Source organism: Onychostoma macrolepis, chromosome 07 (assembly GCF_012432095.1).
Source record: "Onychostoma macrolepis isolate SWU-2019 chromosome 07, ASM1243209v1, whole genome shotgun sequence".
Lineage (NCBI taxonomy): Eukaryota > Metazoa > Chordata > Actinopteri > Cypriniformes > Cyprinidae > Onychostoma > Onychostoma macrolepis.
The window spans coordinates 7,246,444-7,268,180 of NC_081161.1; the positions used below are offsets into that span (position 1 = coordinate 7,246,444).

At 37.5% G+C, this 21,737-nt stretch overlaps 1 protein-coding gene across 4 annotated transcripts in view; it reads right to left on the reverse strand.

The window, feature by feature from the left end:
* The window catches only part of sbf2 (SET binding factor 2), a 133,805-nt gene that overhangs the window by 73,347 nt on the left and 38,721 nt on the right, over positions 1 to 21,737 (reverse strand). For all 4 annotated transcript variants that reach the window (XM_058783123.1, XM_058783122.1, XM_058783120.1 and 1 more), the window contains exons 3-6: positions 15,641 to 15,778; positions 5,942 to 6,085; positions 3,725 to 3,835; positions 1,983 to 2,088 (exon numbers count right to left, since the gene is read on the reverse strand). In XM_058783123.1, the coding sequence (XP_058639106.1) occupies positions 1,983 to 2,088; positions 3,725 to 3,835; positions 5,942 to 6,085; positions 15,641 to 15,778 (499 nt within the window). The remainder of the gene's footprint in view (positions 1 to 1,982; positions 2,089 to 3,724; positions 3,836 to 5,941; positions 6,086 to 15,640; positions 15,779 to 21,737) is intronic.

Genomic DNA, 21,737 nt, shown 5'->3' on the forward strand with positions numbered 1-21,737 from the left:
GCCCACGCTGCTTTAAGGGTCATCAGGTTTATAAAAGAGCCTCTGAAGGGTTTATTTAGTAAGAGTGTTATTAATCATAGATCTACATAAATCCATAAAAAATGAAAAACCTCAGTGAACTGTAATGAAAAACTCCACATTACCTCGCATCTAAGTTGAATAGTTCAAGTCAAATTCTGGCCAAAATAAATCATGACCAATCTTAAAAATAGTGCACAGTATAATTACAACACAGATGATATTATATGACATGAAACGGGTGAAACGGGGAAAAGGGGAAATCTACTTTCACCAGTTGCACAACACAAGGTGAAGAAAATACTGAGTGCCGAAGTGAATACTCTGATTTTATTTGACAGATTCAGAACATGTGCTCTGTTTGTTCAATTTGAAAAGTCTAATCTTTCATGCTGACAAAGGCCTTAAGGACATTAATATGGTGTTAATTAGCCCAAGACTGATTTGCAGCTGGACGGTAGTACGACATAATGCATCTGTTATAAAGTGGTGCGTGCACATCTGTCCAAATGCTTTGTGTTGTGCTCCGGCTGAACATGGGACAGCACGCACACCATTAGTACATTCCTCTGCAGGTCACTACTTAAGGTTGCCATGCAACACCATTCTTCCATAATAAGCAACTTATGCTCATCTCGCTAAATAAAAACCCGTGTATGTCTTGAAACTTATTTTTTGTCTTTGTGTTTCAAAATCTGACACATCTGACTGATCACCCTACCCTTTCAAAACCATCTGTGCGTTCACAGGTTGTGAAAGCTTGCTGAGTGGAAAGAGTTGTTTTGGTGTACTTCTGCATTCAGAACGAAAGGTGCAGCCAACGTGACTTAATCAGAGCAGAGCTGCATCAAGTAATATGCATTCAGGAAAATTGACATTTTTCGTACAAGAGCAGAAAACAAATCTATCAACATGTCTTTTCATACTTCATTCTTTTAACTGAATACAAATGTTTCAATTAGCAATTGTATTATCAGCATATCAATTTGAGTCAAAGAGTGGAACTGAAAAAGTTCATGGATATCAGATTTTTTTTTTGTATTTGGCGTGTTTCCCCGTTTGATTTTACGACTGAAATTAACTGCAAACGTTTGTGTAATGCTGCTGATCACGTTCTCCAGCATGATTTGAGAATGATCTAAAACACAGGTTGTTTTTTAATAGAAGCAAAAATATCTGAGAGTCTGTGCAAAGAGTTCACAATGTCACAAAATTACTTGATTTTACTTGTCACAAAATTGATTGCGACCTAGGAATTTTTCTGAATCCTAAAACTTTAATTTCCAGGTTTAAATTAGACTCTGAACATCAGGTTTTTGTGGTGTAGTTTTATGGAACACGTTTTCGACCTAATAAATAAATTATTGGCTATTGGCACTTTTATTCTGTAATTCTGGCTTTTTTTCTCTAAATTTAGATATAAATTCTACATTCTACAGTTCTATCTCGCAAATCCACATTTACATCTGGCAATGCTGCCCCCCCCCCTTTTTTGTATCCCATGTTATCCCATTTTGTGCGTGTATACATACATATACATGTCTACTGTTAATATGTGGACATTCACTGTATACAGCATATATATATATATATATATATATATATATATATATATATATATATATATATATATATATATATATATATATATATATGTAAATAACACCAGACAGATTTGTAGTTGTATTTGAGTTGTCTAGAAATTTTACAAAAAATGTTACAATTACCCCTGTTCTCATCTATTATTCTCATACGAGTCCTCTCTACAAAAACATGTTTACAGGAAGGGGCATTAAGCGGAACTATAAAGGACAGGAGATGTCTGCATAAATATGGAAAAGATAAAAAAATATATATATATGCGTCAGAGTCTAGTTAAGAGCTGACATGGAAGACGTACTACACAATATTCACTGTAAACAGTATACTACTGGCCTACCCTTATAAAAGTCAAAGACACCCACCTAACTGCTGGAAGAGGAGCGCTACACTTTTACCGCTGACTGGCAGAGTATCATTGAGTGGAGTCTGGATGAGCTGCCGGTCCCCTGCTCCCAGTGAAAAGAGCTTCTGAAAACATCAACACAAACATTCAGTTCTGGAAAAATGCATACGATAAATTAACAACGAATACCAAATAATAGCTCAGAACTACACAAAATGTACAATACAGGCTCAAGTATATAAAAAAAAAAAAAAAAAAAAATGTAATTATTAATTACATGTTAAAATGTTATTAAGGTTATATGTTTCTACAGAAACACTTTATCTTAAGGCCCGATTCTCACTATTAACTAGTTGCTTTTTAGCATGCATATTACTAGCATATTGGTTGTTTATTAGTACTTATAAAGCACATATTAACGACTTATTCTGCATCACCATATTTTAGATCCCTTAATTCTACCCCATACCTACACTTACCTTATTAACTATGAATAAGAAACAAATTTGGAGTTTATTAAGACAAAAGTCATAGTTAACAGTTAGTTAATAGTGAGAATTGATCTCGAAACTAAAGTGTGACTGTTTCTACAATTATATTTGTAAACACACTCTATATACATGACCCGTGTGACCTTTTTGCAAGTGTTACTCAACAACAGCAAGTCGCTGAACACCAAATAAAGTTTGATTTGTGAAATACGGGCACTCAAATCTTGATGTGCCTGTAACTGTAATGAGCTCTAAATAACCCATTCTTGCAGCTCAGTCTCCAAAATTGGGTAAACTGGGAAGTTAATAGATCTGTCAAGTTCAAAACCTGATCATTTCATATATTGTATATATACATTTTTTTTTTTTTATATATAATATGGTTTCATGATATACAGTATATACATACACCCTTTGGAAGCTATATAACAAGTGGACAGCTCTCTATATTTTAGCAGGTTTCCTTTTTTTTTTATCTCTTGGCTCTTGTATTGTAAGAAACAGCAGACGTGCATTAAACAGAGCCAATAAGATGCACATGGACTGTTTCATGAACAGATGCATGCTGGAGTCTCATGACACATTCCAAGCGGATGGAGTTAGACTCACACTGAAAGATGAATATATACCTCTCGTGAGATTTGTTTATAACTTACACCCTGTTTGATCACCATGATGCCACAATCCAGCTGGGAAAAATAATGGTTTCTGGAGGAATTTTTAAATGTATTGGTGAATTACATCAAAAACAACATGATTTCAACACGAGAGCCTGCAAAACTCTGCAGTCTGCACTAATATATTTCCCTTGAAACCAATTTCTAGAGTGTTTAACAATATCTATTTGTTGATTTATTCATTTAGCTTGATTTATATGAGCGCAGTGTACAATAAAGAGTGGATTTAGAAACTGTGTTTAAAGAGAAAACATACATTTTAGGGATAAATCTGCTGTTTTAGGAGAATCAGACCCCAAAAAGAAAAACGAGACACAAAAGTGAAGAACTACGGCACTTAAAGCAGAACATGAGAGCTACGTTTAGTAATATTTTAGCTCTAAACAAAACAATGGGCTTCTCTCATTGACCCCTAAAGCCCTTTCTACCTCTCGGGAGTCTCCAGTGAAAACAAAATGCAATATGAGAGACCCTGCTTTCCTCAAGGTACACAGGTACACAAATGAACCCTGGCTAACCCTCTGTGTGCTCGAGTATCCACAGGGGTCAGGGTCGAGACAGATGAGGAATTCTTTGGTTAAGTAATGTCTGACCTGGGAACCTCCAGCCACTGGGACCAAGCATGTGAAGAGGTTTGCCACCAGCCCTTCCAGAGGGAAGCTCAGACTGTCAATGTACACGGTGTAGATCAGACCCAAGCAGCCCTAGGACAAAAAACAAAACAAAAAAAAACAATCAGCTAGTCCCTGACACACAAACACATGTAAAACACTTCTGGACACAAAATCAGAGTCAATGTGTGTGGTGCAACAATACTGGTGTTGACCTAACAACATGTTTCTATTGCTACAGTTGCAAAGTTGTTCTTAATTAATGTTGCTAGAATGTTCTGGGTGAATGTTGTGGTGTTGCTATACTGCTCTGGGTGATTTAGGGTTTTCTGGGTGGTTTCTAGGGCGTTGCTAGTGTTGTGGTTGGTTGCTGTGGTGTTGCTAGTGTTATGTGTGGTTGCTAGGGTGTTGCCAGTGTTATGTGTGGTTGCTAGGGTGTTGCTAGTGTTATGTGTGGTTGCCAGTGCTGTGGGTGGTTGCTCGGTTGTCGGTGACTTTTAAGGTTTTTTGAGTGGTTTCTAGGGGGTTGCTGGTGTGATGTGTGGTTGCTATGGTGTTGCTACAGTGTTCTAGGTGATTTTAAGGATTTCTGAGTGTTTTTTAGGGTGTTGCTAGTGTTATGTGTGGTTGCCAGTGTTGTGGGTGGTTGCTCGGTTGTTGGTGATTTTCAAGGTTTTTTGAATGGTTTCTAGGGGGTTGCTAGTGTGATGTGTGGTTGCTATGGTGTTGCTATTGTGTTCTAGGTGATTTTTAAGGTTTTATGAGTGGTTTCTAGGGTGTTGCTAGTGTTATGTGTGGTTGCTATGGTGTTGCCAGTGTTGTGGGTGGTTGTTCGGTTGTTGGTGATTTTTAAGGTTTTTTGAGTGGTTTCTAGGGGGTTGCTAGTGTGATGTGTGGTTGCTATGGTGTTGCTATTGTGTTCTATGTGATTTTTAAGGTTTTCTCAGTGGTTTCTAGGGTGTTGCTAGTGTTATGTGTGGTTGCTATGGTGTTGCTAGTGTTGTGGGTGGTTGTTAAGGTGTTGCTATAGTGTTCTGCATGGTTGCTAGGGTTTTGCTATAGTGTTCTAGGTGATTTTTAAGGTTTTCCGAGTCACTGATTACAGTCATTTAGTTCATATTCTAGTCCCTCCTACAATGAAAGTCTAAAGATTTTTTATTGTCTGCTCAAGTGAAAATCATAAGTCTGACAAGTCTTATCAACAAGATGCACAATTTGAGGTATCAATCATGTTCATAGAACAAACAATTTAAATCCCTAACCCCAAGTAAGAGCGATAGTAATTATGATGACTTACATAGCAAACATCACTTAACAATATTTTCTTTGAATTGTACTTTAGAGCATAAAACTGGAGAACAATCTATCAATCAATCAATCAATCAATCAATCAATCTATCTATCTATCTATCTATCTATCTATCTATCTATCTATCTATCTATCTATCTATCTATCTATCTATCTATCTATCTATCTATCTATCTATCTATCTATCTATCTAGCAGGGCATAAAAGTGCCCTCTTAAATGGGTACTATGAGAAACTAAGGGATATGGTCTGTGATTATAAACATTTGTTTTTTTACCAAGCAATACAGCTCAACTAACTTATTCCCAGGCATAGCTCATGCCAAATTCATGAATGTAGGCCAAAAGTACAAAACATTGAGACAGGCAGTCAGCATAAAACTTTGGATGAGAGGATTTCCTGCTTTTGAGCTCCTGTGATATTCCTCTGTCTCTGTAATCCCTGTTTTTATTCCATCAACAGTCATAAATTTTTGACTTTAATGATTTAAAAGCTGACGATCAATATCATTCTCAACCCAGTGATGGTTTTAATTATCCTAAATCCAACTACAGCTCATGCATGAAAATTCCTAGTTATGTCCGGGTGATTCACATCAAAAATGTGAGTAAAAATTCTTTAACAAAGAATAACTAAAGTTACTGGTCACTTAGAAAATGGATGATACTGCATGACATGCTAAAAAACAGCTCAGTCACTATCTGGCTGCCTTCTTCTGTATCTTAAGTCTTTAACTCAAAGAGAATCATAAAGCTTTTTTTTTTAAGTACACATTCCTGACATCACTAACATATATTAGAAACAAAATGATGTTTTTTTTTTTTTTTGAGAGAGACTACATAAAATGCAAATGGACAAACAGATGGACAGAGAGACAGATTTTTAATTACTCTAAATATTTCTGGGTAATCCAGCCTGGAGACGAGAATCAAACTTTTGGGTGCAAAGATTTGAGCTGGCTGGATCAAACCATCCTCCTCTTCCTCGTCCACATCCTCAGCTCCTTCCCCATCTGCCTCCAGCGTCTTTGAACCCTGAAATGGAAAACAATCAAAAATAATTTTAAAAGTCTGGAATAAATAAAATTCCATGCGACTGAGGTACTCTTCAAGTTGGTGGACAAGTACAGTGCAATCATATGAGATAAAACCTGGATGTGATTCTGGAAGAACCAACATCTGGGTCAGATTCAGTCATGATGTTTTTGAATTAAAACGGACTCTAATCAGCTTGCTTGTTATTAGTCTTTATAACAAACCCCTAACAACAGGGATGTGTGGTGGGCTTCTGAAATTTGGAGTTTGAGATTTTTCATGTACAGTGTAAATTGGCAAATTAAATCGGTTATATTTCCAATTTATATTTACATCGTTTTTGGGCTAAAAGCATTCACTTTGCATTATCAAAAAGCAATCAATCATAACACTGTTATTATAGCAATTATAACATAATTATAATATTACAATAAATGCTGTCGATTTAACATGTTAATTAGGTGTGATCAATTATGGAAAAAAAAATAACACAATAAAACGAATGCAGTAAATGCACCAGCCTCAGACCTGTAAGTCATCTTATACTGCATGCAGTTGCTGACGAACACGACGTAGCACAACAACTGACTACATGATGTAACCTATTAGAATGCAGTTATCTGCCCCTAAAGTTCAGGATATGAGAGTAATAAAATGCCCCTGTATGGGTTTTTGTCTTATATATTATAAATCTGTCTTACATATTTATATCTTATGATATAGTTTAGCAATATCACACATGCAAGAGTGTTTTTTTCCCCCCCTGAATATCTGCACAATTGCAAATGTGGCATTGATTTTATACAACAGGTTAATAAAGTGCGTTTTAGACACAATATTGTATGTTTTTCTCCATTTCGCCAACGAAAATAGTTTCAAACAAAGCCATGACAGAAACATTATCTCACATGTGTGTTCCTGTTTTCTTTCCTCGTGTCCTTATTTGGGTTTTCCATTTCCTGTCCTCGTTTATTGTCTATCAGTTTCCATGGTTTTTGATTCATTACTCCACCTGTTTCAGTTCTTTTTGATTGCGTTCCCTGTTTATAAGTCCTGCGTTCTTCCCCGGTCCTTTGTTCGCTGTTATATATCATTTGTGTGCTCTATGTCTCAGACGTTCCCTGTGTTCCAGCTATTATATCATTAAAAGACTGTTTGTTGAAGAATTCCTTGTCTCCTCGTTCCCTTGCTCCAGCGTAACGTGACGCATTATGCCTTTCCGAGCAACATACAGCGAATGTTTTGTTAACAAATTAAATTTTTTGAGTGAGCCAATGATTTAGTGACCTATTCATAAAGACAGCCACTTAATTTCTGAGTTCATCATTAGTTTGAAAGAATCGGTTGAATGAATGACTGATTGACTCACTCATTAAGGTAGTTGATGCATTCGAAATCGCACACTGTCTAAATAGGTGCAACATTTGAATTTGAATTCACTTTGCGAAGCAGGGAAGTATTCAATTTCGAACAACAGTAAGTGACTTGCTGCCACCTACAGGTGGTTTTAGTTTCATATGTAGAGTATCATTTCATTTCAATTATTTCATATCATTTAAAAAATCATTAAAAAAACTTCAATAAATATTAATTAACCCATTTATTATGATTCTCCATGCAACACTAAATCATCATTGAATCTTTTTGTAATAGCTATTCAATGCTTTTTTTCATCTAGCACAATAACGTGGGTGAAATGATGCTTCAAATTATCTTTGGGGAGTAATTTATCAGCTAAAATTGATGTGTGATTAATTTGTGATTAACACAATTAACTAATCGACACATCATGTAATTCATTAAATTAATATTTAATTGCTCAACAATGAATTTCTAATAAATATCATAACTTCTTATAACATTAGCAGACTCTAAAAGAGCATCATTTCAAGTTTATTTAGATTTGTGACCAAAAGTAGTGCTCTCTGAGCGGACGAGTTGTTTTTCGCCTGACCAGTGGAAAAAGAACAACAAAAAGCGAACACGGAAAATCCTCTGTCCTCAGCGGAGATGGACAGAGTGTCTGATGGGGGATTGCAGGGCTCTGTTTCCTAATTCTTTGTTATTCACCACTGATAAATATCTGAGTTGAGGAGTTGAGAGAGCACTAGAAAATAACGCATAAAGATCACACGATTACATGTTCTCCGAATCACTGATAAAGCTGAGCTTATGTAGACAAGCTTAGTCTGTATAAAGTGACTGTCGCTCGGTATTCAGGCTCAATCCGGTTTCCTCAAAGAAACTAAAAACAGCACTGCACTTCAATACATCAAATGTGATAATGGTCATGAGGTCAGCCGAACAGCGATGCCTTTTTTCAACAAGCAAGAGAAAACGATAACAGGAGCAAATTAAGTTAGGGGGTTCTGCATACCTATCAGACGAAAGCGTGACAGCGCGTTGACAGAGTTAGTGTCGCAAAGGATGGAGAAAGTTAAGATAGGCTCGCATGATGAATAAAGGAGTGACCCATGCTGGTTGTTATGAAACCACAAAGTGAACCTGGAGTAAAACTGAGATGCTGGTCTATTTATAGATTTTGCTTTTGGAAACTTGCTGGGTTTTGGGTTTGTTTTGTGCAGGGGTCTTGTCCCAAGGGCTGAGATGCTATTTGAACTCGTTTAGGCTCACATTACGAGTCCTGCTTTAGAGTACGAATTAAATGTGTGCAAATTGTCTCCATGTGAGTATTTGGAAAAATTCAATTTCCTAAATAATCACGTCCAAAGATGCAATCAGCAAAAAAACAAATCACAGTAATAACAACATGTACAACCCAAACTAAGTTTATGGGACAACGGGAGGATTAAGTCAATGATAAACTATAAATTTAGGCAAAAATGTAGTAGGTCACAAACTACATATCAAAATTAAATCAATTTAAGGGTTATGTACTCTTTGTATTCGTTTGGGATTCATTTGGGTTATATTTCATTTTCCACAAGAACCATTTTCAACAAGATTACATAAAATGACAAAATATTAAGTGGCGTAATAATGAAGTGAAAAGCATTAAAATATTTTTAGGGGAGTTACATCACAATAATTTACAACGTAAACTAACTTTGCTTAGTTATAAAAAGTCAAATTACCTGTTATGTTAAAAGAGCTAATGCTACTTTTGAAAAGCATGAGGGTTTGCAGGTTTTTCCTGCGTGTTGATTGTACCAATAATAACTTTAAACCACCACCATTACAATCCATAACACTTCCTCCAGTGAAAAAGTCCATCCCCTGTTGTCCTCTCACATCAAAATCCAACATATTTGTTTAGAACTGCTTTGGACTGTTTTTGTCCAAAAAACTTTGCTTGCTCTGTGCATATTTCACTCCTGATTCAGATGAAAAGAGTTGTGTACAAATATGTCGGTGGACTTTGATGTGAGAGGACAACAGGGGATGTACTTTTTCACTGTAAGAAGTGTTATTATGGATTATTATGGACCATTATTTTGGCCAGAAGCAACAGTTTAAAAGATAAAACACTTTAATGATGGATTTGTTTCATACAAACACACAGTTTTTCAATTCACGAGACATTAAATGATACACTTTACTCATGTGGATTATTTGTGGATCACAGTGATGTTTTTAATCAGCTGTTTGGACACTCATTCTGACGGCACCCATTCACTGCAGAGGATTCATTGGTGAGCAAGTGATGTAAGGCTAATTTGTTCTGAAGAAGAAACAAACTTCTCTACATCTTGGATGGCCTGAGGGTGAGTAAATTTTCTGCAAATTTGATTTTTTGGGTGACCTATTGATAACAACATAGAGACTTCATTATCTTACAAAGATAAGAAGGAGAGGTTTTGCCCAAGCCACGTCCCACTGCTCACAATCTGCTTCTAATTGTCTCGTTTGAGTCTGCGTCACGCATGCAAGCTCATAACGATGCCCACCTCTCAAAATCTGCCATCTAACCCCTTGCGCTGGAGCCCATTTGATTTGCTCAGACAGTGAAAACATGCCACAAGATCCACCACATCTTATCAGTGGGAGCACAGGATTAAAATACCCCCACAGATGGGAAACACATTTCAACCTTATTGGGAGGATTTGGTTCAATTATGAAGAAAAATACATTCCAGTGCTGTCTCTTCCAATCTGATAAAAGAAAAATATATTTTAGTGTGTCATGATTTTTACATTAAGTGGGTTAATGGTGTAGCTTTGGGCAAGTACACAACACCTGAAATGCTTGGTCCCTGCAGATGTGTTAAAAACAATGAACGTATAAAAACAAGCCTATTAAATAGTGTGAAATGGAATGGAGAGAATTTTGCACTTTCAATGACTTTACTCCAAGACTAGCACATAGTTCAGGGTGCTTATATGGAAATGCTTGCATTTTTCTTCCTATGGGGTACCATTTCCATTGACATCAATGGATTTGAGATGTCCTCTGACTTAGCATAACCACAGACTGTAAAAAAAAAAAAAAAGATGGATGCCAAAGTGATAGCCAATACATCCCAATGACATCATTTGGAGCCCGAGTCCGTGCAGTAGTTATCATGATGAGGTGAAGTATTAAAGTTATTAAACTAAAGGTATTAAAGTTCCACCCAAACTCCCGCAGACCCAATCGCAAGCTCACAATCATATACACCACACTCCGTTTTATGGCATCAAATAACTAATTAAAAGCAAACTTACTAGGAAAAACACTTACGTCACCATTAGGTATGTCAACGATTAATCGACAGTCGATTAATTGTCGATAAGAGATGCAATCGATGGACGTTTAAGCAGTTTAATTTTGGGCTGCATGCGGCTCACGCGCAAAACACATACAACCGGCTGTGAATGACATGTCGGAGCTGGATCTTTGGTGAAAATAATTCACTAACGTAAAATTACGCTTTTAATGTGATCCAAACTTTAAAAGTACATTAAAACAGAAACAATACAAAGCTCTTTGTACTGAAATGAAATAACTAATTCATGTTTAATTATAATTTCCCAATATAATTGTTTCAGGGCAGATTAATTTCAACAACTAGTTAAGTAGTTCCTACAACTTTTAATTTGTGGCCACTGTCCATGTTTCATTATTTTGTTCCCTACAAAACCCATGATTTAACTAAAATGAGGAACGAATTCTTAATTCATGGCCACAAAATCTTTCATTTCCCCCCGCATTACTGAGTGAAAGGGGCTAAAGTTGTTGTCTGAACCCATATCACACTTGTATTTTCTCTGGGTACCTTGTGTCACTATTATAAGTGACCTGACAACAATGTTTGACAGACGTTTTGAATGATTTCTTTTAAAATGTGTGTAAAACCCATCCAAATTTTTGATAAATTTACTCTATAGACATTAAAGAAAGTTTTGAGAAAATGACTGACAGCAACAATTCCTATGACAGGACTGATCAATGACATTTGTAAGGCAGAGCTTAGAAAAGGTTTAACTGTACTAAACATAGACCCAGAGTACTCTTTTTGTGATAACTGCATTTTTAATGATAAACCACACTGCTGTATAGTTATGTGTAGTTTTTTTTTTTAAACACTTTTTATTTGTGCTTGCAACTCTGACCCAAATCCTCCTCAAAAGCATAATAGATTGTTACAATATTAGCTTTTAGAGTGTGCATGGATCCAGAATTTGGACGCAGTTTGCTGGGTCAGAAGACTGTCTAGTATCTAGTCATTCCTAAAAAAACTAATGTAAGGAAAACCGTCCCGAGAGACATACAGAATAATGAGATAATGGGCTATCATGGTCATTACGTGAAAGAAGCCACACTGCATTACGAATCTCTGGATAAGCGTATCAAAGAAAAACAGTGAGGATGAGACAAAAGCAGACAAATTGAAAAGACCTTTCTGGAGACCTTAAAACACTGAGCCTGCGATTAAGAACGATGCTTCAGTCTTAATGTGCCTGATGACACTGTGAAGTACTCTTCATGGGTGGCCTTCTCTCTTAACCTCCCACGAGTCTCAGTAGTAACGGACGCAATATAAATAAAGAAGATGAACAGTCTCACTGTGAAATTGAGAGACCGAAAGCAATAGAGAGACAGTGGACATACAGTCGACTACATAGAGGAGAACAGCGCCAGCCGACAGCTGGGGGTCATCAAAGCTCAAAGACATGACGTGCCAAACAGTTTTGTAACCTTCTGGAACCACCAGCCTCTAAAGGCAAAGAATTCCTGCTTTTATTGACCATTTAATTACACATTCTTTATCCTGTCATGAGTTGGTTTATTTGTACTCCGCCAGGAAAGCAACAGGAAGTTGACAGTAAGTCTGCATGCTGGCATCCATGTAGATATTTGTGGTAAACGGGCTGATTCACAGTGAATCTGCAGAATTAACCTTCTAGGCATTTGAATGGTAAGTGGCCTGCTTAACAAATTAATGTGACTCACGGCATTGAAATGCTTCGTTTGGGTCATGATGACCACCACATCCTGAATACTGAATTAAGTTAATTACTCGAAATGCCACATTGCCGGTACAAGGATGCCGCTCTCAATAGATGTGGAATGTCGGGATGTGATGAACTGGTTCTCATCATGTTCACATCATCATTTCCACAGGTAAAAAACCCCGAATACATTCCAGGGCCTCAATTTCAGCACAGGATTGCGATTATTGCAAATAATTTTCCCGCTTTTAATGAGGGGAAATTCCATAACCATTTATTCACTATGAAGGTTGAATGAGTAAATTAATCAACACAGATGAACAGATCAATCAGTAATTTAAAATCTTTCTGTAATTTCACAAACAGTATGAGTGATTCTCTTAACATGCCGCACTAAATGGAGTCACACCACTACATGAAGAGGATACGGAGGAATTCCCCCCCATTTTCTAAAATGACATTCAGGCCCTGAATTCTCTAGAGTGTTTTGGCGACACTTGGAACTGGCTGATAATTAAACTCTCAAAAATGTCATTCAGTGGTCTCTACACGAGTGATGGTTCCCATCTGACCTGCTTTCTGAGGAACAAGAGCCTGTTGCGACATTCTAAATGGTTCAAAGCTGTGGAGCCAATTTCCTTGAGCATTCACCGCTCTTTTGAAGGCATCCCTGAATTTTTCTCAAATTTTTCACAGCAGCATTGCATTGGTCAACAGTGGAATGAACTGAGTAGCATGACTAGACTAATGCACATGATGAAGGTACTCGGAATCTCACCATCATCTAATGAAAAACCTTTTAGGCACAGTAAGCATGAATGTGGCAAAGTTTATTGACATGACACACGAAAACTAATGAAGTGCAAAGCACTGAGGAGAAATACAGATGGAGGCAGCAATATATGTACTGTAAGAATGATGTCAAGAGCAAAAGGACAACAGAGATACAACTCTGAAATGACCTTAAGTGGGATTTAAACCTACAACCTTTGAGATACTAGACCAAACCTATGCCACATCACTGCACTGCATTGGACAAACACTGTAAAAAAGATAAATATGAATATGCTGAAATTACAACTTTCCTCCAAACAGATCTAGGTGCTGCCATAGACTCCCAGCCAGAGGAAGAAGAACAATACGCCAATTTAAACAACAGGAGCTACACACCTTCTACACTTGGCTCCTAATAAAATCCAAAATAGTGCTTTTGGATAACAGTAGGTTCGCACAGCTGTGCTCATTAAAATCTATGTGTGATATCAGAAAGATAGTTGATATGATGATATACTCATAACAATCCAGCATCCTGTAAGACCTGGTAAGCAGGATGCAGTGTAATTAATGACAATTACACTTCATGCTCTGTGACGGCAGGAGTAAATGACTGGCAAACACTTATAAATATAAATATAGCCAAACGTGACAATAAAAGCAGTCCAAGCTGTTGGAATAAGACTGCAAATTGGCAAACTGGCAGAACAGATGCTGTTGATCCAGTTGTTGTCCAACAGTTTATCTCAAAAGATGCTGAGAAGTTTGATCTGTAGTGAGGTCTGCAAGAAATACACATGGCTGATAAAATTTAATAGGCCACCGGCAATCGTTCTTGTTCATCTGTCCAACTGATATTGCAGTATATTAGCACTTGTAGCAAAGAAAAAGCGTGTCAAATTTTAACTTCCTTACTCCAATGGTTTTTACAAGATTCTCCTTGTTACAGCCTCCCTCTAAGGGTGAAACTTGGCATGCGTTCTCCTAAGAACCTGGTGTCCATGTGTAACTTATTTGGACTTTCAGAAGATGTAGGTCCATTAGTCAATATAGGCCTATTGGCAAAAATTTACTGGCTTGTTTCTGCAGAGCAATCAATGAACTTGAATAACCTAATTTACGCTTCAGACTATACTCTGGTATTTATCCCGAAAATGGATACATCAGAAACAGGCATCAGCGTGCCTTTAACAGCCTGAGGCAGCCCCCCCATGGTGCATTGGTTTGCCAGATTATAGAGCAAAGCCTTGGAGTTGTGGTACTACCTGCTTGGCCAAAACTTGACTCTTATTGACAATCTTGCCCTAATACAGTAGATTATCTCAGTCAAAGGCACTGGTGCACTGGTTCCTAGCACTCCAGGACTTCCACTTTGTGCCAAAACAACTCAACATGTGGAAGAAATGTGGATGCTCAATGTTTTTTCTCTCACAATGTGGGACAACTGAAAATATTCTATAGGAGCTGTTCCTCTAGCCTCATTATCACTGGAAGGGACTAAGGCTGGAACCCTGATGGGCACTGGGCAATAGTTAGAAATTACAACTGCATTCTTTACATAGCTGTCCTCCAACCCCAGCCCCTTGTACCCCCTCGTCTTCAATTCTCCACTCTGGACAGTGAACTTTAGGTTACAGCAGTAAATTTTGCCCCATCCTGTTTGCAGCTGCCATTACTAAAAAGGTACTCAATATGGCTGACTGATTGAAATACATAGGCAACATTCACACAGCAGCAGAATACGGTTGTCAGTCCTGTATTTGAGTCCTTCACACACAGTTCGGTTATTTACTGGAGTGACAACCGCATTCTGTAACCGAACTCACACCCGTAAATTTTCAGGACTCAAAACCGCATTCTCGGAACACATGCACTGTGTGAACGAAACAGGACTGGACCACTGTCATATCATACAGTGGGAGAGAGAGCTGCTCTGCTGCACAAACGTGCGTCTAACATGTGCTGCATGTTTTAATTTGTGGTTTCGGTAGCTTACAGTGACGGAGAAATGAGCCGTGTGTCATCTGAACGTTTTAGACCCAGTCAGTTTTAAACCGGAGCCGCTCCTGTCAGTTTTGTGTTCTGCACGTGACTCATGCTCCGCTCTCCCAAATATAAAAACTGCTGGTTAATGAAGATTTGACGGATGAACTGGAGGCACGACTGGACTCTTATCGTGTCAGAAAGTGATAAGACTTTCAGATCGCCATCTTTGATTTTACTTTGGTCACTGTTGCTATGGTTACTCGTAAGGAATACGGGCTTGACATCTGGACTTTTTTAAGTCAAGAAAATAATAAGGAAGAAAGAAAGTCAATACAAATACAACAGCAGAGATGCCTGGACCCCTAACTAGACCTTGTAATAAAAACATGGCCTTAATCTCACCTGCAGGTTGACCTCTGCCTCAAAGAAGGTCAGACAGGAGCAGAAGTGTCGTTCTGAGTCTATGTCTGTCAGCACCACTGTGAAGAATGTCGGGAGCTTCCTCTCACGGGACGGTCTCCATCCACCAGGCTGGCAGAACTGTAAAAGCACAAAAAAAACAAAAACAAACGCTGTCAGACTTGACTTTACAAGATCCTGGCATTACCAGAGCATTCAGTCGGCACAAAAACAACCAGTAAATTTTGGTTACCATAAGAGATGACATCATATGCACAGAGAAAATCACATGAATTGAATTTGAGGTTGCTGAAATTAATTTCAAACTCTTTTAATTGTTTTGACAGGGCTTACTGGAATGCAGTATGAGGTTATGGTATGTCATTGTGCAAATGGGCTAGTGTGTGATCATATGCAGGATGTGCCACTTCAGATAGTACATCCTCTCATCAGAAGGCAGGAAACGACTCAGTGCCCTTCCAAAAGCCCCTCCACATCCATTCTGTTACACAAAATATCCTAATAAATAAACCTGGATAATATCCTGTAGCTGACTAACCGTCCTGCTGCTGAATGCACGCTGCCAAAAATGTGCCACAGCAAAATAAATGATTTACAATCAGTTGTAAGTTTGAATCTGTATTGAATATGATGCAAAAAAAGTAAAAATCAAAGCTTTTGAATTGGACTTTAAATTGAATCAAGTGTTTGAATTAAATCAATTTGAAAATGTGTACTCCTGCACAGCAAAATATTCAAGATTTCCGAAGCAGGCTTTCCTGTAGCTCAAACTAGTGTCACAGTAGGGCTGGGCGATATGGCCAAAAAATTATCACGATAATTTTTTTCATATCAGTCGATATCGATAATTATCATGATAAATCTCAAATCTTTATTTCTTTCAAGTTTAAAGCCAGAATTTTGCTCCAAAGTGAAAGTTGTAGAAACCAGACCATTAATTTTCCTTAACAAAATAAATATCTAACTAGAAAAATTTATTTAGATGCTGCATGTTCTAATGAGTGATATTGTTTCAAATCAAGAAACAGGTTCGGTTTGCCTGATAATATTAATAATAATAATATAATAATAATAATCACTTTTTTTGTCTCTTAGAAATTCACATTTGATAGTAGCTTGAATTAGGATGCAGAGGTAAATTTTTGTTCATTATCAAAACCAGTAACATCTGTACAAATTGTAGTAACCTCAGTTTTATATGGTTAAATTTATTCTGACCAAGTTTTTTTTTTTATTCATTTTTTTATTAAGCATTGGTCTCCCATAGTAGCATACATTTAAATCATGATAAACACAAAAAATGACTATATGGTTTTTAGGTAGCCTGTATGAAAAACAGTAGTCTAAAATCATTCAGTATAATGCACACATGCTATAGCTTAATCACAAATACATACTATAATTTTACACCATTACTCCTGTAATAAAATTCAATGTGAATATCCCACATTTCTGCCACAATACCATGGTGCAGTGAGTGTTACTACAGTAAATCCATGGTAAATGATGGCGATACGTAGACTTGAAAGCCGTCTGGCTGTCTTGTTGCACACAGTGTTTCTCCTGTTTGGTTCTAAACTAGTTTAAATCACAGAATAATGCGTGTTCATCGCTGAATGTAATCGCTTCGATCTCACAGCGCTGTTTACTGCTCGCGTGACCGTCTCATCCGCCAGTAAACGCATCTGCTCTAGTGAGCTCGCGCCGCGCGGCAGTTTGACTTTGATCCGAGTGGATAAACGGTCCGTTTCGTTCCGCTTTTTGGCGCATAAACATTATATCGAACATTTATCGACCTCTTCGTATCGTTTTAACGTTGAAATATTATATCGCGATAATTATCGTTATCGAATTATCGCCCAGCCCTATGTCACAGTACCCAAATTTCAGCAGTTGGTGCCAAAAACCATTATATAACTATATTAACAGTATTTTCTTTCTGTACAAACAGTATTCTCGTCGCTTCATAACCTTACGGTTGAACCACTGATGGCAGATGGACTATTCGGATGATGTCTTTCATACTTTTCTGTGCCTTGACAATGTTAATTACTTGGCAGTCAATGGGACAGTCACAAGCCTCCCAAAATATCTTAAATTGTGTTCTGAGGACGAACAAAGCTTTTACGGGTTTGGATGGGGGTAAGTGATTAATGACAAAATTTTCATTTTGGGGTGGAGTAACCCTTTAAATCAGTTAATTATACATAATATAATAAGATTACACTTTATTTTATGGTGTCCTTGTTACTGTGTAATTATACATTTAAGTACTGAGTAATACTAATTAACTACATGCACTTACTATATGGTTAGGGTTAGGCTTAGGGTTACTTGCATGTAATTGTGCATAATTTACTGTTATTATAATAGTATGTGCATGTAAGATGTGTAACAAGGACACCTTAAAATAAAGTGTTACCTATAATAATTATTAATTTTAAGTAAATAATAGAATAAAAAAAATGTAGGCTTCAAATATTGTTCAGTTATGCAAACATTGCATTGAAAAGATCAAATGTAAATTCGAAGAAAAAGAAAAAGCGGCAGGTCTACTGCACTTTGCAAGACTTAATGCACAGATCTATTTTGACATATCAAATTTTTTGTCTCGTCTGCTGCTATGGTTATCATTATGTCAAACATCAGATGTTTTGACAACACTATGTCAAATGGTAGAGCATCGTGCTAGCAACGCAAGGTCATGGGTTCGATTCCCAGGGAAAGCAAGAACTGAAAAAATGTAAATGAGCAACTTGAATGCAATGAAAGTGGCTTTGGATAAAATTGCCTAAATGAAAATGAAAATGAAAGTGCATGCAATGGATAGACGCTGCTAAAGACCCTGCTCTCCTGGCTAGCGGTAATAAGATAGGACGGAATGAGACATCAGACTGCGAGTAAATCTGTTGTGTTGGTGCTCAAGTTCAAAGTGGTTTGGCAGCCACAGTGAGGCTGGAACACAAATGGTGGCCTGGCAGGAGATAGATGAGGAAGAGCAGCAGAGGAAAGTCAGGAACAGAGATGAAAGAAAGAGTTGGGAAACTACTGCATTCAGCACAAAGACTAGCGTTAGACAGCTTTTGACTCACGGCTAGGCAAAAGCGATAAGGTGAGTGGGTGGAAACAGACGATAAAAGAGTGAAGGGAGAAGGAATGAGTGCCAGAGGGACAGCGAAAATGAAAGACAGAGCTATACAGAGTGTGTTGGATTGACCTCAGGGCTTGAACCAGGATGTTAGCATCCCACTGCAGCCACAATAGAAGGCAGGAAATCTGGAGCGCTGGCAGGCGAAGACGGAAGAGTAGGATGCTCTTTTCCCTTGTCAGATTGGGACAGGTTCCAGGAAAATTACAGAAAAATATGAAAATATTCAAAGTATGCGATAAATTCCCAGCCAAATCCAGATAAACAAATAACGAGAGTGCGTACGTGGGGTTGATGATGTGAGACGGCAGTGTCACACAGACCCAAAACGAAGCCGTACATTTGATGCAAATGACAACCTACGTACAATCCACAGTGAACGTGCTGTGCTCCCATCCCTCAAAGTTTTGTTTTTATTCTCCTTAAATTGAATGTGACTAGGTCTATAATTGTGTAAAATAGGTTGTGTATTATTACACTTAAGCTACATCAATACTCTTCATTCCTGAGGCTGTTATTATTTGAGTGGCCAAAGGCTCTTAGGTCTGGCGTTCAGTCAAATACTACAAAAACCAAGCCTCAGACTGAAGTGTTCTGCACGTGCTTGGTTAAGTCCACAAGACAGATCATCCAGACATACAAGAACTGTAGTAAGTGTTACAATGAACAGTTATTGGATTCTGTTATCTGATGACAAAAATAAAAATGAAACACTATGGAGCCCAAACAAGGGATCAATTCTTTAAGCATGACTGTGATAAGATGTCTTTGCTTCTGTATGCTCCAAACAGATCTTAAGTACAAAGTACAAAAGGACAAAATTGTGACAATTAGCAATTTGTGTTCATATTCCGATTCATATTTGCCATTCGTAATGGTTTCATTAACTCTTTCTGTACTTAAGGAATTATTTTTTTTTTAAATAGTAATGTGAATAACTGGCAAATTTGATTTTGATCATTAAAAAAGTAAACAATTCTTGCAAAAGACATAAAATGCAACCCAAAAATGTAAATAATAAACATGTCGTAAGATTTTTTTCCATTTATTTATTTTCATAAATATTATTGACAAAACTCCTAATGTGCAAGATTTAAATCTCATGAGCCACAAGTTATGTGCATGTCAACAGTTGTATATGTTATATGTTAGGGAATCACTTACACTGGTTGCAAAGTACTGTTTGTTTTTGATTTAGGAAAAAAAAGGTAAATAATCATTTGTTCAGGAATCAGACTGGCTGCACTGGTCACGCTGTATGGTTTTGATTTACTGAAAAAAAAAAAAAAAAAAGAAGTCTCCTACAGCTTTTGACCTCAAAAATGCAAATACGAAGCATTTCAAAAGGTAGTATACTGACAATACTATTGTAATATTTAATAATTTGCATAGAATATCCAACATGTAATATGCTGTTATTCTATGATAATTATCTTGTTGTTAAGTCACAAGTTTTCAAAATACGGCTCTTGACATTTACACCGGCACCAACAAACTGAAATATCCCTCTTCCAGCCTCTAAGGAATTTTTCTACCTCCACCTGAAGATAACCAATGCAATGTCACTTTATTTACCACCATTTTGGACATCAATTGATGCTTCTCACTGTATTCAAGGTTGATCCAATGGTTCTTTTCACGTAAGAGTTGGGAGATTTCCAAGTTTTGAGTTGTCTGAAATGCAGCATTAATGATACACATAGAATAACAATCATGGCTGTACTTTGAAACGTCAGTGAAAACAGACTCAGAGCTGAAACTATCTGAACTTTGAGCTTCGCATTACAGTGCTTCACCTGCTGACAACAAGTTAGCTTGCCGCTTCGCTCCAATGGAGGCACAAGTCATGCGAAAATGTCTCAATTGTTCTCCAAACTGTGTGTGCGCACTTGCAACCACGAAACAGCTGAGTCATATCAGAGAAGACAGACCTTTTCCTTAAATTAGCTCTCAGTCAAGTGACAATGGCACTCCACAGTGTTCTAGTAGCTATGATGTCAGAAGGCTTTCGGTTACACTGCTGGCCTGTCAGCAAGAGTTCCTCATCATGTGAGAAATGAGAGGCACGTCCACTCCGCAAACAAGACACAAGATCTGCAGCTTGACCTCTTAAGAATCAGTTCAGCGGCTGAAAGCATGGAGGACAGAACAACCGTATTAGATCCTCGTCTGCCTTGTGCTGTGTTCCGTTACTTGCATCTCTGTTTAATGACGGCCATAAAAGGCAGAGGACCGCTGCCCCAGTTAGAGGACAAAGAAAGAGCCACCGTTCTGATTGCTGTGGGTTGCGTAACAGTGCCAGGCTGGTTCATAAGGTACAGTACATAAGCTGTCACAGCAGAAATGTATTGCTTAAGATTCAAACTGACCTGATTTCTATGGGCTACTTAGTAAGGCCATACAATTAATCAAATATTGAAGATTATGATTAGAGATGCCTCAATTAAAGTAGTTCAGCCAGAAAAGACAAAGCTCTTTCAAAATCATGGTGGCCGCCACTGCTCTTCTTCATACTCCATTCCAGTAGGTGGCAGATTCTTCTTTCTCTTCTGGTGCTTTAATGGCAATTGGCCAATCCACATTATGGACTGGAGTGTGAAGCACCGGATGGTGCACAGGAGAGCAATAGAGCACTACAGTGATGACGTATTTTTTTTAGGCCAACCCGAAAGTTTGTATCACCCTGGTTCCTTGATAAAAATGCAACAGGATTTTTCCATTGGCCTTTGGAGCAAACTTCCGCGGTCCGATTTAACCCTTTTTTAAGAGAAGTAATCACAAGTGGATATTGTTGGAAAAAAAAGTAATACCCCTTGGTGATTTTTTACTTTTATGTTGTAGAATAAAATATCTTGAAAATATTTTGAACTTGTGTTGTTAACCATACCCTTATTTCACGATGGAACTAAAAGTGCTAAATTGCTGAATTGT